A 20,010-nucleotide genomic window follows, 5' to 3' on the forward strand; every position below is an offset into this window, starting at 1 on the left:
TCGAAAGCCTGCCTGTCCAATTCAACTTTCATGAAATAAACTAATTGAATTGCTATTTATTTGCGCATGGTAATTAAATCAAAGCAGTCATATTGTTGGTACCTTAAGTCTCATGGAGATCTGTTGTGTGTCAAACTGTGTCAGTATTATGTCATTCCTCTAATCCCAGTCTCGCGTTGTCTTTCAGATCCCGGCTGGATTGCCATGATGAGCGAGGAGTGTCCTGTCCCGCTGGGGAGCATCTCCTTAGCAGGGCTAGGGCAGAGTGAGGAATACGGCTTTGCTGATGACATCATTGAGGAAGTGGGTCCAGGGGACGACGTCAGTATCGGCAGTGACCTGAGCACTCTGGTGTTGCCCTTCCCTGAGCTGGCGCCTGTGGTCTTCTTCTGCCTCAAGCAGACCACCTGCCCTCGCAACTGGTGCATCCGTATGGTCTCCAGCCCATATCCTTTCTTCCACTGGTGGAACTGGCCCCCCCTTTAACCTTAACGATAACCTTTACTCACTTAACCTTCATCATTCTCTAACCTTAATTATTCACCTGTCTGCGTACACGCTCCAAGTGCTCTTTCAGTTCAAAAGATGAAGTTCATTCGATGCACTTTACTGTATCTTGTATCTGTTTAAAACACCAGCACCCAAAATCGTTAACCTTTGTTCATTGGTGCACCTTTCATGTGGCATCTCTTCCTGTCCTGATTTAGCACTGCTTCCAGTCCCTTTTATTTGTAGCTTTTTTTCTGCCTCTCTCTCGCTCACTTTGTTAGTCACAGTTTCTCTTCTTTGTGATATTGTCCGTCCTTGTTTTGCGTTGTTTTGATACATTTTCATACATCTTGGATCTGACCCGCCTCCCATCCACTTACCTATTGTGTGGATTTGCTTCCACATTGTGCAGCAGACATCCCAGAAGCTCCTCAAAGTAAGTGTGTTAGGCATCCTTATTCAGCTGTGTGTGTGTGTGTGTGTGTGTGTGTGTGTGTGTGTGGTTTTGCCCAGAACAAACGTCTGTTTGCTGACTACACTGACAGCAACGGTGAGATTATTTCACTCCTTAGACATTGGGGACAGACGAGACCTCACTGGGCTGGCTGGCTGGCTGCCTGTGTGTGTGTGTGTGTGTGTGTGTGTGTGTGTGTCTGTGTGTACATCTTAGTGCAATATGGCCATTGCTCTATTAACTCCCACTAGTCGGAGTGCAGGTCTCCAAGGATTGCAATGTCAGTAAAATGTTTGCTAAGGGAGTCAGCCAATGCAAACCTCTTTGAAGAGGAATAGTAAAGCTTTCAGGGGCCTCAAGCTGTATTTACTCACTGCTGTTAAAAAGATATTATTTACTATAAACGTTTTGTATTCAAATACATCTCAGTAAGCTAATGAACATAAAGAAATATTGCAAGCTGAATTTAATTAAAAAAATTGTCCCTCATTAGTTTGATTTCATTACATTGTTTCTTACCTTTTGGATTTAGTTAACTAATTAACTTTAGTTTAAACCACCAAATAACAGACTAAGAGAGATTACTGTGAAATAAGAAAAAAAAAGAAAGGGAATGAATGAGGGAAGTCAGGGTCAGGTTATTGACAGAAGATCGGCGAAGCATTGAGGCAAAAGCTCATGAAATGCCTTGTCACTTTTGTATTCAAGCCATACATTTACAGAAAGCCTAGAAGGATGGACTAACATGTTTGGAGGGAAAGAGGTTTCAGAAAGATTTGACTCCGCTTGCTAATGGCTGAGCTAAGCTCTGCTGCTCTCCGTTGGCCCCGAGCCACAGGGTAAAAACATACTCCCTGCACACACTCCAAATCTTATTTCACATCGTTCCTATTGTGGCTCACTGGCTGTTGGGCACCCATGGCGGAGTGTGTGAGACAAATATAAAGTGAATGTGAGTAAGGTGAAAAATATCTGTGTGTTTGCTTGTGTGTGCGCTAGTATATAGTGTGTGTGTGTGTGTGTGTGTGTGTGTGTGTGTGTGTGTGTGTGGGGGGGGGGGTGGCAGTATATTCACAGGCTCTGTGCCTTTACTTGTGTGGATATGTGTGGGGGGGACTGGTTTGAGTGGGTGTATTGATCATACTCAAGCAGGCATTACTGTATATATAGATATTGCTGCATTGCTTATGTACTGACCAAATAGGAGCACCGTTTTGAACTGCATTGAACCTGTATGCTCATTTCACTGTCGTCAAATAGGGTTTTGCGTGTGTGTGTGTGTGTGTGTGGCAATAAATGGATGGTTTCACCATCTCTTTACAGATTAATCATTCTGTTCACCGCACAGTAGCTGTGAGAGGCCTTCAGACAGACACACACGCACACACACACACACACACACACACATAATGACGCTCTCCCCCGCTTGCCGGCAGCAGAGCACCTGGAGCCCCTCTCCATATTGTACCTCACACTTCTTGTCCCTCTCCCTGCTGCTGTTGCTCTTCACCCACATAGATGAACCCGAATACTTCCCCTATTGTTTTTGTTAATCCCACCTAATTGGTCAAACCTGTTGATCCCGATAGGAGGTATTTGATTTCACCACCATCCTCTTACAACACAGTTCAGTTAATTAGCCAATCAACCCTCTTTCTTTTTTATTCCTTATTTTGATTCTTCTGTATCGCTTCACCTCCCTCCACGTTGCTTCCCTTATGACTTGAAACAGTCAGATATCTGTATATCTGTAGATATGTTATGTATATTGGCAACGTTTAATCTGCCCTGCAGAATAATTTTCCTGTTTTTCTACCTGTGTATTTATTAAGACATTTTCTCTCAATTACAATGGACGCTCTGCTGTGCTTCGCCTTTACACTGACATGCTGGAGAGAGATAGTGGAGCAGCTGTTCCACCACTCAGATACGATGTGTGTCCCAATAGAGTTTCCTTCACCTTGACAGGTTCGATTTAATGCACTAATATGTATTTATATATACAAACATACATATACACTTGTCCACCTTCTCAATGTTAAACCCTCTTGAATAATCAGCATTGAGTTTTACGTTATGTCCCTTTTGGCTTGCAATTTTATCACGTAATATATACAAATGGAAGAGTAATAATCTTCAGGAATTATGGCCAACGTATTGCGTGCGGTCTGTTGAACATTGTGTTTTGTTTAGTGCTTCGTCCACTGTTGCACTTTTTCTGCACTGCTTATTCCAGACTTCTAAATTGTAGTTATAATTGCAAAGTGCACACATTGTACGGGGACATTTTTTAAGCTGTATTTTCAAAGTGGAAAGGCAGGGTAATTACAGAGTATTGCAGAGAGGAAATGTGCTGGCAAGCGTATATGAGTTGTTTAGGCGCAGAGCATTGAGTGGTGCATGGGTCTGGGCTCGTTCTTGTTTCTCCCATCCAAACATTGTTACAATTGCATGAGCGTCTCTCTATGTTCTCTCTACTTCCTTTGTTCCCGCTCTGAAATCAGCGTCGTCCTTCCCCTCTCGTGTGTTTTGCACCTTTCTTGTCGTCCCCCTTGCATCAGTTCTCTCCCCTCGTTTTCCTCTGTCCTCTTTCCACTGAAGAGCTTGATGCCACTAATTATCCTCCTCTTCACATTATCTCATCCCCTCCCCTTCTCCTCTGATTGGCTCCTGTGGTGTTCAAGCAGAGTGACCGGCCTCTGTGGCCCATGATCCTATCGAGCCCTGACAGCTTGTTATCTCCATGGTGACGGATGGCTGAGGCGGAGCCATGCCTTGCTCTTAACTACCGCTGAGGATGGAGCACACACATGGGACACGTCACCTACTCTCTCACCTTCTCGCACTCTCTTTCTGCGGTTTTCTTATTATTTTTTTCTTGCGCTCAGCTTTTGCTCTCTCTCCTTCTGTTTGCTGTGGCTGTAGTTGGAAAAAGTGGCCGCGGGACACGGTCGATCTTTGTCATTTTCTTTTGCAGTGACACTTGCTGCGAGGTGTGTCACATGCTGTTGAATGGGTGTTCCACTTTCTTTTTGACGGATGTTTTATTAAAGAACACCAGAAGCCTTTCTCCTGTCTCATGCTTGTTCTCCTGTCGGTTTTCTTGTCATTTCTTTGTTTTCGCTTTTTATTTTGTTCTCGCACACGAATGCTATCACTCCTTTCAACCAGTTAGCCCTTCCTTAAGATGGTGTCACTTGTCTGCCTTCATCTTGTGCAGTAATGTGAGTGTTCCACTTATTTTAATGAGCCTCTGCTTCAAATATGAGCTGTTGTCCTTTTACCCTGGGGGGAAGTCTTCTTTTAAAACGAGGTGTCAGCCTCAATGAGCCAAACCTCTGTTTAGGATTAAAACAACTTATTGAAAATACTAATGCTTGTGCTTCCAAAATAAATCCCATAGCTAAAGTGACTATCAATACTGATTCTAATGATCCCCACTGTCTCTTCACTCTTTCTCACTTCTTCCTCCCTGCATGCGTTTGTCCCTCCCCCCCTCCCTCGCTTTTCTCCCCCAGGTCTAGTCCAAACTCCATTAGCCTGTACTGTCGGAGAGAGGAAGAGGAGATGAGAGGGGAACAGTGGAGATGAAGGGCCTAAAGTGACTCTAATGATTACTGTAGTATCAAGCCTCAGTGCATACACACTCTGTGTGACCTCCTCCAGCGTAGTTCTGCTGCACTGAACATGTGCTGTTCACACTATGGCAGCTTATAGTTCAGAGTAAATGTTAAAACATAAAGAGGAATACTAAACCAGGAAGAGTATTTCTACATGATGTTACTCATCTCATCTTTATCCATTTCCTTGTTTGATAAAAGATGAATTCTGCATTCATTCTGTGAAGTATTTCAGAATAAGCAATAATTTACAGAGGTTCTTTGAGTGAAATTAATGTACTTGTAAAGTCTTTTGAGGGTAGATTGGACATCGCGAGTGAAATTTTCCTCACCAGCCTTTGCTTTAGGGATTTCTGCATAATTGATATGTTTCACTGTGACTTCTTCAATGACTGCAGTGGGCTTGTGAACAGTCTCACAACCAATCACATAGCCCATCGAGAAAATAGTAAATTAAAAACCAACCCGTCAGGATACGCTTATTGATTTTTTTGGTTGGCTCGGTACAGTATGATATATGAAATTCGTTGCCGTGTAAGCTCATTTCTCGTTTCTAATTTTCTTGCTCTTTAGGTAGCAGCCAATCCTGTGTGTGTGCATCAGTCCATGTGTACCAACATGCTTCAGTGTTTGTGCTTGCACATTATCATGATCAACCGCTGTTGGATTATGGATTATGTAGACAATGGATTATGTAGACAATGTTTTTTAATCACAGCTATACAGAGTTATGTGTGAGTTCAATGTCACATTCTCAGGAGGGAATTGCATTCATATGGCTGAAATTATCCACCTTCCTCTTTGGCACTGTGTAATAATATATATGCTGTACTCTCTATTGCAATATTTTAGAAATCAGCGCCTATTCGTCTGAACTCGGTAGCAGCCGTGTAGATTGCTTTTGTATATGACACACAGATAAATGCCAGAGGTGTACAAACAGAAAGGCACATGCCAGTGTTTCTCCTCCTCTATTTTTGTTTCACCATCACATTATTGTCTCCTAATTTTTAACATTTAAAAGAGTTATGTCTTCCATTTGATGTCAGCTCAACTCAGAAGTATTGCTTTAAACAAACTGTGACTCTTGAGATAATTTAAGAAGTCATTTAATGGCTCCATCACAACTAACTGCAGGCTACATTTATCCAAGTGAGTGCTTTGTAGTTTGCTATTTCTCATCTATTACCCACAGAGGGCTGTATCAATTGTATGAGTCACTCTGCGCTCTGTCTGTTCTTCGCTTTCGACCTCCAAAAAACTCTTGAACCGATTTTACATTTTTCTTCAAAGACATGTGCACATTATTGAAGCGATGATGACTGACAAGCTGTGTGGTCGAGAGAGGAGCAGACCTAGTGATTTAGGAGAGGTCTGTATGTGTGTGTTATACAACATGTGCTTGTTGTTAATCAGACAGTGTCCTGTGTGCGGAGGCAGCAGCTAACTTATTCATCTGTCTATTTGTGACGCAGAAAGCGAGAGGCAGAGCTGGAAATCAGCTGTCTGACACCAAAAACCATATTACAAAATAAGTAATCTGTGTGCCAAAATCATTTAGTAAAGAGCATAAATAAGATCCTTTTCTTCTTCGTGTCCCCTCCATGTGTCGATGGGAGGCGCCGAGGATCAAAACAACCTGACTCATGAGTTAAATCTCTAGTACGCATACTTTTATATGTGTTATAGAGCAATATTTAGTCAATTATGCTTGTTTGTGTGTGCACATGTGCAGGTTTGTATAGTACGTACAGATATGAGGAATTAACAGCACTGGTCGCTAAATTGCAAGTACTTCTAACAAAATAAACTTCTGGATTCCAAACTATCCATACTGTTTCTGGTGAAAATGATGCTTCATCTTTCTATTTGCAAAATGGAAATAAAATGGTGACAGGCCAGCGCTTAGCCTGGAGTTAAATCTAGTTCACGGGTGGCAGTAGAATATGTAATGCGTACTCTGACTTGTATCTTTGTTCTTTTGCATCTTCAGAGCAGAGGGCCAACTCTCTGAGGCATCGTCCTCAAGGAGGATTTAAACAAAAGCCTACATTTTAGAAATTTGAATGTAAATTCTGTGGTTATTACCGGAGGCAGCTGTGAAGAAAGCTACAGATAAGCAAAGCAATAACTATTCTACTCCAAATGTTCTTGTCTCGTTAAACAAGGAAGCTAAACTGCCAGCAGACAGAATGAGTAGATCAAATGTGACAGCTAACAGTCTGTCCTTACTTTGTGGAATACATTTGTGTCCTTTCTGAATACATTCTGCTCTGTTTTGCCAACGGCTAACGCTTCAAAAACAATACAAAGCTAACTCTAGTTGCATGCTTCAACATGTCGGACCATAGAAAGTACTACTAAATATGTACATATATATTTTTAATTGCAAATAGGGGGAGATTAACTCCGGATATTCCGGATTTAGGGAGGGAAGGAAAAGCCTGTAACCAAATAAATCATAACACTTGAATAAGTTATGGCACTTTTGAAAGTGCACATGCAGCTTTTTCAGACGGCTTTAAGCACTTTGTGAACCTGCCGTTGACTGTGGAGGAAATAGAGCAAGGTGGTGTCAAAGAACACAACGTTTTGTAAAGAAGGACAAACGGCTATGATGAACCCTGGCAACGCTTACAGTCCAATTTCGTAGAAAGTGTGTGGAAAGTGTGCGTCACTAGGGGGTGTTTATTAGTATTCTGCTTTTTGATAGATCTTCAGTATGTTTCAGCATGAACCATTTGCCCACTTGATGCGCGAGCTTTGAGGTCTCCCCTTTGGTAATGATTACTTCTGAGCACATTAACCAACCAAGAAGACTCATTACAATATCAAGGAGACCTGCAGATCACATGCCCTTTTAGTGCCTTTGAGGAGAAGCGTCCTCTTTGTTTCCTGGCCATGAGAGGCATAAACATCACGTTACCAATTCATGGGTTAGAATTATGCCAAGCTCAGATGATCCCCCCCCCCCCCAAACAACAGCGTGATTCACCTTCCCGCAGCTGTCATGTGTGATGGCGCCCTCACCAAACTTCACCAGTAATGAATGACAAACTGCCCACAAGACCTCAACAGTTGTGATATAAGATTCATTGAAGGTCTCTCATGTCCTCTGATAAAGAGAAAGTAGGAGGCTTCTGGCCAAGCCCGTGTTCACCTGAGAGAGATCAAAGCCAGTTTCACGAGGCTGACAGATGGAGGAATTCCATTTCTTCATTTTCTTCTTCAATGATATTATAATGTGGCATCCTGTCAAGACTGCCTGATAGTTGGAGAGAGGTCTAAGATGAATATGAAAGTCAGGAAGGTTTTTTTCTTATTTTTTTTTCGTGGCAAGCCCCATTGTGTCAATCTAATATGACATTAAACATAAGCTTATTTTGAATTTCTCTTGGCATTCAATGTTTTCCCTTTGGAGTTGAAGCTCTGTTCAGTTCATTTGATTAAGAATCAAGGAAAGTGGGAGCCATTAAGATGCTAAATGAGGTTTTCCTCTGTCTGTTTGCAGCACTTCACATGGGCACTGACTCAACTCTACATCACAAGTTGGCCAATGAGAAGGTTCAGATGAGTAATTCACTGCAAACACATGTGACACACTGAAAACGAAGGATATGAGTACTAAGGATAAAAGAAGAACCAGAGAGATGGAGCTGGTGGATGAGAAATGGTAATCATTGTGCAGATAGAGAGGGATGGAAAGTCAGTGCGGCATAAAAGCAAAACACTGAGTGAAGGACAAGCTTGTAGCTTCTCTGTGAAAGACATATAAAAGAGAACGAGAATAGATGGAGACGAGAAAGACGTATGGTAGCCCTGGAAGGGCGGGCAGAGAGAGAAGAGGAAGAAGGGAGAAATTGCTAGTTAGCGCTTTTCTAGAAAAGGCAGAGTGTGAGAGGGAGACAGAGTGAAGGAGGAAGAAAACGGGAGATAGTTAGCACAGTGGCAGAGTGAACTTTTGCCCAGTGCCTGTCAGCACAGAGGACGGCAGAGGACGCGCATATGTGTGTGTGCGTGTATTCTTGCCTCCTCTTGACAGTGAGGAGGAACATGAAGTCTCTAATTGCTCTGGTGACTGCAACTTCAGACCTGTTTCACAGTGAGAGGCAGAGAGTGGGAGGGAGGGAGGGTAATACTGAGATCGGAAAGAGGTACAAATTAAGTTATAAATGAACGGCAAACAGAAGTCTTCCAACAGTCGAATAACTGTAATAAGATTACATGCCAAACAGGGAACCAAATGCCAAAAGTGAAAGTGTTGCAGGGAGAATACAGTAACTACAGCAAAGCTTTGGGGCAAAATATCAGTAATGTGTGCAAATGTATGAAAGGACAATGTGAAAGGGGTCGCCCTTTGTTTTTGGATGACTTAAGACTTAAGACTTTCCTGTTTGATAGTGCTTATAGTTAGGGCTGAATCAGGTTTGCCCTGGTAGAGCCCCTTGATATGCTGCTATAGGCTTATAGGCTGCTGGGGGATGTTTTAGGATACAATGAGCACCTATCTCCTCTTCTCTCTCTACTTATGGATGAATTTACATCTCTCCATTGCACCTTATTAACTCTGCTTCCTCCCCGGAGTCGTTGTGACTTCACGTCTCATAGGGTCCATTGGACCTGGCGGTGTCTGATGCCTGGTGAGCGGGCCTCCCACATTGGCCCTGCTGATGCGCCCCGCCCCCCCTCCTCTCTACCTCCTTCTGTTTCATGGATTGGAGTTCCATTCATACATTGTCATATTCATGTAATGTGTTTATGTAACTTTGTAAATGCTGTTCATTCTGTACACATGACATCTATTGCTTCTGTCCATCCGGGGAGAGGGATCCTCCTCTGTTGCTCTCCTGAAGGTTTCTTCCCTTTTTTCCCTGTCAAAGGTTATTTTTGGGGAGTTTTTCCTGATCCGATGTGAGGTCCTGGGACAGGGATGTCGTATGTGTACAGATTGTAAAGCCCTCTGAGGCAAATTTGTAATTTGTGATATTGGGCTATACAAAATAAACTGAATTGAATTGAATGACTTTTATCGATCACATAGCATCGGTTTCGCAGCATGCACTAACACAGCTCTAAAAGCAACAGTTTAATATATTGAGCTATAAGGCCTGTAATGTGTGTGTGTGTTCATCAATCTACGTTCCCCTTGGTGGGTGTATAGCTGTGGTTTTGAAGTTGGTGAAATTTTAACACACTCCACGTTTAATATATATACACTTTGAATAAAGCAATGGGGGGAGGGGGATTCAGTGGACTAAGTTGAGCAAGTTGTGCATGCCGTCTGCAGGGGGCCTTTAAAGGCCGCGGCTCATGGATTGCCGTTAACTTTTTCTTCTGGATGCTGGATATACCAACATAACAACATAACTATTCTTCACACATGCCTGCAGTGAACAAGGCATTATTATGAATTCCATTGCTTTTCTTGACAAGGCTTGCCCTGCTAGGATTGGTCAGTTGTCCATGCTCGCCAAAGGTACAGGTAGCAGTATTCATAATCTTCTTAAATTAGCACTCCCACTCCCAAACGGGCAGCGCACTAGTTAACTTAAAAGGTGTTAATATTTCAATGCAGATCAAATCTTGTTTCCACTGCCTCGAAGGTGGCAATAGGTGGTGATTACAGATTCGAAATAAGGCTGTTAAGATTTTTGGAAATGCAAAGTCTATACATAATAAATTTAGATGGCCGAAGAGCAAAACCTCCTATCCTATTTTTTTGAGAACTTGTCTTGCAGAATGCTATTTGTTAAGGATTCCCAATTTTACAAAATACAAAAAAATACAAAAAGAAAAATACACAATGTGCAGATAGGAGGTTCCCGCCACTTTTCCTGGATCATTTTGCAGATAGGAGGTTTTCCACACATCTGTTTTGATATTGTCTGCCCTGAACAAAATAACAACTCTGAGTACAGATTATATCAAATATAATATTTTTGAATGTTAAACATACGTATTTCCACTTGATTTATCTATACGCACACCTTCATCACTGACCGCGGCCATTCTTCTGACTTCTTCTGTCCACTGACCCTTCCTCTCTCCGGCGGGTAATCCCTTATTGCTGCATCGCCTCTGGAAGGGGAGAGGGGATAGAAAGAGGACGGTAAAAAGGTGAAACGGGTGACAGGGAGGGGGTGAAGAAATGAAACAAAGAGAGCAGAGCTTAAGACAGAGGGAGTGTCAGAGAAAGAAACAAGTCATGAAGAGAGAGAAGAAAAGGTTAGTTAGTGACCGCTAGGGACCAGCTGAAATGGCCCTGCTCTGTCACTGTCTTGCGCACACACACACACACACACACACACGTACGACTCTCTCTCTCGTTCTTCTTACTTTTGTGTATAATCCACACATATGGATCATACTCAGCCTAAATCCTTCTCCAGTGTATTTCCACTGGCTGTGGGGTGTGTTTGTGTGTGCGTGTGTTTGTTGATGTGTGGGTGGCTGTCAGGGCGGATGCTAAAACCCTTCCTCTGGCCAATGATAAAAGCTTAATATGTGTGTGTGTGTGTGTGTGTGTGTGTGTGTGTGTGTGTGTGTGTGTGTGTGTTACCACCCAGATGTTTGTACATTAGTTGACGGCTGGAATCTGCAGCTCAAATGAGCCTAGGGGTGTATGTCATTAAAGACCAGCTTTATACTTACTAACACGCACACACACACACACACACACACACACACCCACACACACACACGCACACACTCCCCAAGTAGCTGAGTTGGTGGATTTCTTCTAAAACTCTGTAGATTGTCATGTAACTGAATCAGCACCAGAGTCACTGACTCAACAGCAACAAGCTCAAGTGATATCAGCTCAGAAAGGGAAACAGGAGAGGAGGAAAAGGAGGAAAAAGTGAAACAAAGGAAAGAATGAGAGGAGGTATGGAGGAGTAATAAATGAGGAGATGTGGTAACACAATAGCTAAGAGATGCCTCAAGGAGAGAGGAAAAGAGAAAATATATGCCTTTTTGGTGGAGTCAAAAAAGTAAAACAAATCCTGTGAGGTAGTACTGGTGGGAAGCCAGCGGGGGATTGTGTCTAGGTCTCTACTCCAGAGACCCCGACTGCCAGGGGAACTCTTGAGGGAAACGAGGACACTGCTGGAGATGGCGGGACTCTCTACAAGTTAACCCCTGATCCTCACACAGCTATTAAATAGGCAACCCATAAACATGCCCAGATCAACACAAATCACCAGAATCTGTAAATGAGGTGTCTCATCTATGAATCAATATAACGGGGGCTCACACACGTTTACTGGCCTTATGTACTCTTTGTGAAAATCCTCCTTGTTAATACGTGTGAGAGTGGCCACATGGCATTTTACACCCTCGCCAGGCCTACTGAGGAGTTGGCAGCGGCCAATGACAACAAATGAAAAGCTGTGAACTACTGAACTTGGGATGAAAAAGACAAAATCAAAGGTTATATTGACTGACTGAATATATTGGTCCATGCAGCTGTTGGAGTTGAACCTGTATTATGGAAAATAAACCTGTCCTCACCCACAGGTTGGTTCAGTGGGCTCACCCCTGCGCAGATGTTTGCTTGGAAAAACAGCTGACATGTCACCTCTTTATGTTATTGCACCTACTACTGTATTGAAGACCACCTCCTATGACGGTCAGCTGTGTGTGGTTGAGTGTGTGTGGTATATCGTTTGCACAAAACAACTTACATCCCTCCAAAAAAATATATATACTTTTTAGGCAAACACGAACTGTACACATTTTCTTTGTCCTTCAAGTAAGACCACATGTAGTAATGTGTGACATGAAGCTTCACTTTTCACTCAACCTGCTGTCTTCAAGTAACAACCAGTGTGCTATTTCTCTCACAAATGATATTTGACAGCACAGTTCTGTACAATTTAGTCTCCTGGCAGTGAAAGAAACGAGAGAGAGATTTGATTTTTTTTAAACTTTATTTTACATAAAACAATACGAACAAACAGACACATTGTAATGACATTAACTAAATAAAACAACAAATAGATCATCAACACCATCTGTGTCCCTGGGAGGTGGTCCTGAGACCCCATCCAGTTTGAAGTCTCTGTGGAGTCGGGAGCTTCCTCTTCTTCACCTCCTGCAGCATCTCCTCCACGTCCTCGTCCTCCGAGCAGGGAAGCCACCACCAACACGCCTCCCAGTCCAGGACCGGCTACCTCCATCCGCCTCCTCAGGGTCGCTCCCCTGGGTCTCCGGCCTTGTGTGCTTCATTTACACCACCCTCCTTTAGCCCTTCCTCAATTTCCTGCACTATTTTCCCCAGACCGAGGCGCTCCTTAGGCGTAAAGCCTTTCCTCCCTTCACCGGCCATGTGGCGCTGAATAGAGCTAGAGAGCCGGTGAGCTTTCCCCTTCCTCCCTGTTCTTCCTTTTCAAACGGTGAGCCTGAAGCTCCTCCTCACCCTCCTCCATGACAACCGCTTCCTGCGCACAATTTTCTTTCCCTCCAGCACCCACCCGACCACCCTGCTGAACCCCACCCGTCCCTCCCAGCCCCTCCTGAACCCCATCCTCACCCTGCTGGGCCCCACCCAGCCCCTCCTGAACCTCATCCTCACCCTGCTGGGCCCCACCCAGCCCCTCCTGAACCCCATCCTCACCCTGCTGGGCCCCACCCAGCCGCTCCCGAACCTCATCCTCACCCTGCTGGGCCCCACCCAGCCCCTCCCGAACCCCATCTTTACCCTGCTGGGCCCCACCCAGCCCCTCCTGAACCCTCTCTTCACCCTACTGGGCCCCACCCGTCTCCCCCTGTCCTCCCTGCGCCTCCTGCCGGTCCCCTCCGACCCCCTCAGGACCCTTTTGGTTCTGTCTCTCAGGAACCGCTTCACTAGAAGCGTCCTGCTCAGCTGACCGTTTGCTTGAGCACTCCCTGACCTGATGCCCCTCTCGTCCACACCTGAAACACTTCCCGTTTCCAGAGCTCACATAAAACACATAGTCGAATTCCTTGACTCTGGTCCTGATGACGAGGTTGAGCTCCTCACTTCTGTTGTTCAGGACCATGAGGAGCTGCCTCCTGTGCGACACAACATGTTTCTGCAGGGGAGACCTGCACCCCGAGGAGACCTTCCTCACCCCCGAAACCACCCTCCCGTGTCTCGCCAGTTCTCCGAGCAAAACCTCTTCCCTAATAAAAGGGGTCACGTTGTCCACCGTGACTGACCGCCGGTGTTACCAGCGGCAGAACCGGCACCACCGTGTCTTTCACCACGATGCCTTTAGCCGCCACTAGGCTCACCTTCTCCACGCTGTCGAGGAAAATCACGACCGCGCTGTTCATGCGGACGGCGGACTTCACGCTGCTGTGACCCACCACCCGCCCCAATGCCAGACTGCAGTCCTCCACCGAGCATGCCGTGTCTCCGCGTTAACCAGCTGAGGTCCATAGCGGCGTTAGCACGATGCTAACGCGCGCACTACCGGCTGCGCCAACAGGCACACAAAAACCCACCAAACCCCCTCGTGCACACAATAACCCCACACAACACTACAACACACACTACAACATACACCGCTCTCTGTCGACCACTATCAACAAGAAAAACACACCAAAACCACCATCTACTCACACAACCACGCTCTCAGCTCACAACCTCCAAGCTCACGCTCAGAGAGAGAGAGAGAGAGAGAGGAGGAGAGAGAGGGGTGGTGATATTGTGTCCTTTTGGCCATTTTCCCAGTCAGACGAGTCAAACGAGTGTGAGTGGAGTGCAAAGGCAGCCAGGGCCCTCAGAGAGCCGAGCATTGTTTAAACGATGTTATCACAATACATTTGTTTTCACTCCATTTGTTTCACTTACACATTCTCCGACGCTTGCTCCTCAACCCTCACCCTCTTTTGTTGTTTTTCTCTCTCTCCGTATGTCGCAATTAACATAGACTGTTTAAAGGTATGATTAGGGCAATAATTGAGCTTAAAAAAAAAAAGTAGTCTGATACAGAAAGAGCCCCTTCTGAATCATCACTTATGACCCACTACAAGTGTGTGGCAGTGTCTTTTTCTGCAGCGACTTTACCCTCTGCCTGTATTGTCTCTTGTTCTTTTTGTTTTGCTGTGTTCTGGATGTTTCTGGGCATCAGCAAAGAGCCACATGGGGGTGTAAACACCAGCCAATTACAGCATGCAGGGTGTGAAGCTCGCTTATGGTCATCAAATACCGTTGCTTTGTCATGTGTTCGACATCTGATACTGAGGAATATGTCCCCCTTTTAACTCTGTCAAATACAAAGAGGCCGTTTTTGAAGTAGAACAGGTTTTGTTTTCCCCCTGCTCTTCTCTCTTTCCTCTGAGTGCAGAGGGGCTGCTGTGTTCTGCACACCGAGCAGAGCCGCCAGGATGAAGCCTGCCCTTCGGTGCATTCATTCATAATCTGGCAATGTGGCACCTTCCCGTAGGGTGCGCGTGTGTTTATTTGTGCTTTGAAACATAACTGCCTTGAAACAATCACAAAATATTTTTTTTGTTTTCTGTGGAGGAATTTGTTCCAACCAACACTGCTGCCTCTCTTCATGTGCGCCTGTGAATCAGAGAGCAGGGTCATCCTTCAATCAGAGGATCGGCGGTTCGATCCCTGGCTCCGCTAGCCCATGTCGATGTGTCCTTGGGCACGACACTTGACCCCAAGCTGCTCCCGCAGGCTGTTCCTGCCATAAATGAATGGCCCATGATGGGCAGGTGGTACCTTGCGTGGTAGCTCCTCCCATCAGTGTATGAATGGGTGAATGATGTGGTGTTAAAGTGCTTTGAGCAGTCGGAGGTCACACTGCAGCTTGGTCAGCCTTTGCTGCTCTCTCTCTCGTCTTTTTGAGCCATCGAAAAGAAGCCAGAGTCAAACGTATCGTATTATACCTTTAATATAATGCAGACATGTGACCATGTGTGCTCATTTCATGTGTAACTGTGTGTATTGTTGGAGTCATGGCAGGTACATGAGTGATACTGTGACCTTTCATCTTATTACACGCACACACACACACACGCACACACAAACACCTCAATCCTATCTAACACACTGCATGTCATTTAGCGCTTTCAAAAAGTTATTGATCAGAACATGCCTCGAGTACTTTGGGAGGCCAGTAAACGTGTGTGAGCCTGTTATATTGATTCATAGATGGGACACCTCATGTACAGATTCTGTTGATTTGTGTTGATCTGGGCATGTTTATGGGTTGCTTATTTAATAGCTGTGTGAGGATCAGAGGGTAACCTCCGGGTCTGAAAAATTAAGCTGATGTAGAAGTGAATTAAACTTATATTCTTTCTAATGACCACTATAGGGCGACTTCTCAGGTTGCAAAAATAAGTCTGATTGTGTAGAAGTCTATGAGACAATTACCCTACTTTTCATTTGATTTAGTATCTCTGTAAACATCGTAAACATGAGTTCATGGTCTCAGTTGTTAGTTTCAAGTCATTTTTCCAAAGTAGCTGTAATTAAACCTCTCCTAAAGAAGCCCACTCTTAATCCAGAGGTGTTGGCTAACTACAGACCGATCTCTAACCTTCCCTTCCTCTCTAAGATCCTTGAGAAAGTAGTCGCAAATCAGTTGTGCGACTTTCTACATCAGAATAGTTTATTTGAGGAGTTTCAGTCAGGATTTAGAAAACACCACAGCACAGAGACAGCACTGGTGAAAATGACAAATTACCTCCTAATTGCATCAGAAAGGGGACTCATCTCTGTACTTGTTTTGTTAGACCTTAGTGCTGCGTTCGACACCATTGACCATGACATCCTATTACAGAGATTGGATCAGTCGATTGGCATTTCAGGTACCGCGCTAAGTTGGTTTAAATCCTATTTATCAGATCGATCTAAATTTGTATTTGTAAACGATGAAGCCTCATTGACCACCAACGTTAATCACGGAGTTCCACAAGGTTCTGTGCTTGGACCAATTTATTTACAAGTTTAGTCCTTAAAAGTGATAAGGTTATTATTGTAGGAGTTTTTAATATTCATGTGGATATTGATAATGATTGCCTTAGTACTGCATTTATCTCATTGTTGGACTCGATTGGCTTCTGTCAGAGAGTACAGAAACCCACTCACTGCTTTGGCCACACCCTCGACCTTGTTCTTGCATATGGCATTGACATTGAGCATTTTGAGGTCTTCCCACAGAACCCTCTTCTGTCAGACCATTACCTCATAACTTTTGAGTTTATACTCCCGGAGTATACACCGTTAGTCAAAAGTGTCTACACCAGATGTCTAACAGTGCTGTAGCTAAATTTAAAGAAGCGATTCCTTCTGCATTTGATTCAATACCACGTCTCAATGTGACGGAGGACTCCTGTGCTAACTTTAGTCCGTCCCAGATTGATCATATTGTCGATAGTGCTACAGGCTCACTGAGAATGACACTAGACTCGATAGCCCCACTGAAGAAAAAGACAGTGAGGCAAAGGAGGTTTGCTCCCTGGTATAACCCTCAGACCCGCGACCTAAAGCAAACTTCACGAAAGCTCGAAAGTATATGGCGTTCCACCAATCTGGAAGAATCACGCTTAGTTTGGCGAGACAGCCTTAAAACATATAAAAAGTCTCTCCGTAATGCCAGAGCAGCCTATTACTCATCAGTAATAGAGAAAAATAAGAACAACCCCAGGGTTCTCTTTAGCACTGTAGCCAGGCTGTCACAGCTCTGTGGAGCCGTGTATTCCTATAGACCTCAGTAGTAATGACTTCATGAACTTCTTCAATGAAAAGATTTTAACTATTAGAGGCAAGATTGATGATCTCTTGCCCTCAACTACTGCCGATCTGTCATCAAGAGGAGTGGCCTTGGAAAAGGCTGTATGCCCTGGTGTATATTTGGATAGCTTTTCTCCCATTAACCTAGACCAATTGTCTTCAACGGTTTCTACTTCTAAACCGTCTACCTGTCTCTTAGACCCCATCCCAACGAGGCTGCTTAAAGACGTGTTGCCTTTAATTGGCACCTCTCTGCTGGATATTGTTAATGTGGCTTTGCTAACAGGGCATGTACCACATTCCTTCAAAGTAGTTGTAATTAAACCTCTCCTGAAAAAGCCCACTCTTAATCCAGAGGTGTTGGCTAACTACAGACCAATCTCTAACTTTCCCTTCCTCTCTAAGATCCTTGAGAAAGTAGTCGCAAATCAGTTGTGTGACTTCCTACATCAGAATAGTTTATTTGAGGAGTTTCAGTCAGGATTTAGAAAACACCACAGCACAGAGACAGCACTGGTGAAAATTACAAATGACCTCCTAATTGCATCAGATAAAGGACTCATCTCCGTACTGGTATTATTAGACCTTAGTGCTGCGTTCGACACCATTGATCATGACATCCTATTACAGAGACTGGATCAGTTGATTGGCATTTCAGGTACCGCACTAAGTTGGTTTAAATCCTATTTATCAGATCGATCTCAATTTGTATTTGTAAACGATGAAGCCTCAATGACCACCAACGTTAATCACGGAGTTCCACAAGGTTCTGTGCTTGGACCAATTTTATTTACCTTATATATGCTTCCTTTGGGCAATATTATCAGGAAACACTGCATAAACTTTCATTGCTATGCAGACGATACTCAATTATATCTATCGATCAAACCAGAGGAAACCAACCAGCTCGCTAAAATTCAAGAATGTCTTAAAGACATAAAAACTTGGATGACCTGCAACTTCCTGATGTTAAACTCAGACAAAACTGAAGTTATTTTACTGGGCCCTGAACACCTCAGAGATCAATTATCTGGTGATGTGGTTTCTGTAGATGGCATTTCCCTGGCATCCAACACCACTGTAAAGAATCTCGGCGTTATCTTTGACCGAGACTTGTCCTTTAACTCCCACGTTAAGCAAATCTCAAGGATTGCATTTTTTCATCTAGGTAACATTTCAAAAATCAGGCACATCTTGTCTCAAAAAGATGCAGAAAAGCTGGTTCACGCGTTTGTTACTTCCAGACTAGATTACTGCAACTCCTTATTATCAGGCTGCTCTAATAGGTCTCTTAAATCCCTCCAGTTGATCCAGAATGCTGCAGCTCGTGTACTCACAAAAACTAAGAAAAGAGATCACATTACTTCTGTATTAGCTGCTCTGCACTGGCTCCCTGTAAAATCAAGAATCACATTTAAAATTCTTCTCCTCACCTACAAAGCCTTGATTGGTGATGCACCATCATATTTTAAGGAGCTTGTAGTACCATATTGCCCCACTAGAGAGCCGCGCTCACTAAATGTGGGGCTACTTGTGGTTCCTAGAGTCCTAAAAAGTAGGATGGGAGCAAGAGCCTTCAGTTATCAAGCTCCTCTTTTATGGAACCAGCTTCCACTTTCAGTCTGGGAGGCAGACACAGTCACCTCATTCAAAAATAGACTTAAGACTTTCCTGTTTGATAGTGCTTATAGTTAGGGCTGAATCAGGTTTGCCCTGGTCGAGCCCCTTGATATGCTGCTATAGGCTTATAGGCTGTTGGGGGATGTTTTAGGATACACTGAGCACCTATCTCCTCTTCTCTCTCTCCTTAAGGATGAATTTACATCTCTCCATTGCACCTTATTAACTCTGCTTCCTCCCCGGAGTCGTTGTGACTTCACGTCTCATAGGGTCCATTGGACCTGGAGGTGTCTGATGCCTGGTGAGCGGGCCTCCCGCGTTGGCCCTGCTGATGCGCCCTGCCCCCCCTCCTCTCTACCTACTTCTGTTTCATGGATTGGAGTTCCATTCATACATTGTCATATTCATGTAATGTGTTTATGTAACTTTGTAAATGCTGTTCATTCTGTACACATGACATCTATTGCTTCTGTCCATCCGGGGAGAGGGATCCTCCTCTGTTGCTCTCCTGAAGGTGTCTTCCCTTTTTTCCCTATTAAAGGTTATTTTTGGGGAGTTTTTCCTGATCCGATGTGAGGTCCTGGGACAGGGATGTCGTATGTGTACAGATTGTAAAGCCCTCTGAGGCAAATTTGTAATTTGTGATATTGATAAATAAACTGAATTGAATTGAATTGTTCAATACAGCATGATGCTCATTTAGTAAATTATGGAAATTGTAACATTTTGGTGACCTAAGAATCTCTTCTGGTTAATAATTGTGAGACGATCACAACATTTAAGCTGCACAAGCAGGATAATTTTAGTATCCAAAAGTTTGACCCTCAGGCAACAGGCAAGCTGCTCGACCTTCTTGGTGTGCAGCTTGTGAGGAAGACAGTAGACACCATCAGGGGAGAGGAAAGCCCCCAGCTCCTCTCGAACTGGGCCTTACGGTAATGTGGTAAAAACAGTGCTTTTTATAATAAAGATATATACAAAGGAATATTTAGTCAGCTGAAAGCCTGGCTTGGATCCCATCTCAATGTGAACCAGAGGACCACCAGATGTAATCCGACTGATCACAGAGCATTCTGGTTGATATGCAATTTACCCCTCATTAACCT

The 20,010-nt window shown here is 44.1% G+C and overlaps 1 protein-coding gene across 1 annotated transcript in view; it reads left to right on the plus strand.

The window, feature by feature from the left end:
* Positions 1 to 204: 204 nt before the first annotated feature.
* cacna1ia (calcium voltage-gated channel subunit alpha1 Ia) overlaps positions 205 to 20,010 on the plus strand; it is a 100,768-nt gene continuing 80,962 nt past the window's right edge. Inside the window, exon 1 of the mRNA XM_034538730.1 lies at positions 205 to 446. Within this exon, the coding sequence (XP_034394621.1) occupies positions 205 to 446 (242 nt within the window). The remainder of the gene's footprint in view (positions 447 to 20,010) is intronic.

The sequence above is a fragment of the Cyclopterus lumpus genome, chromosome 8 (genome assembly GCF_009769545.1).
Source record: "Cyclopterus lumpus isolate fCycLum1 chromosome 8, fCycLum1.pri, whole genome shotgun sequence".
Classification (NCBI taxonomy): domain Eukaryota; kingdom Metazoa; phylum Chordata; class Actinopteri; order Perciformes; family Cyclopteridae; genus Cyclopterus; species Cyclopterus lumpus.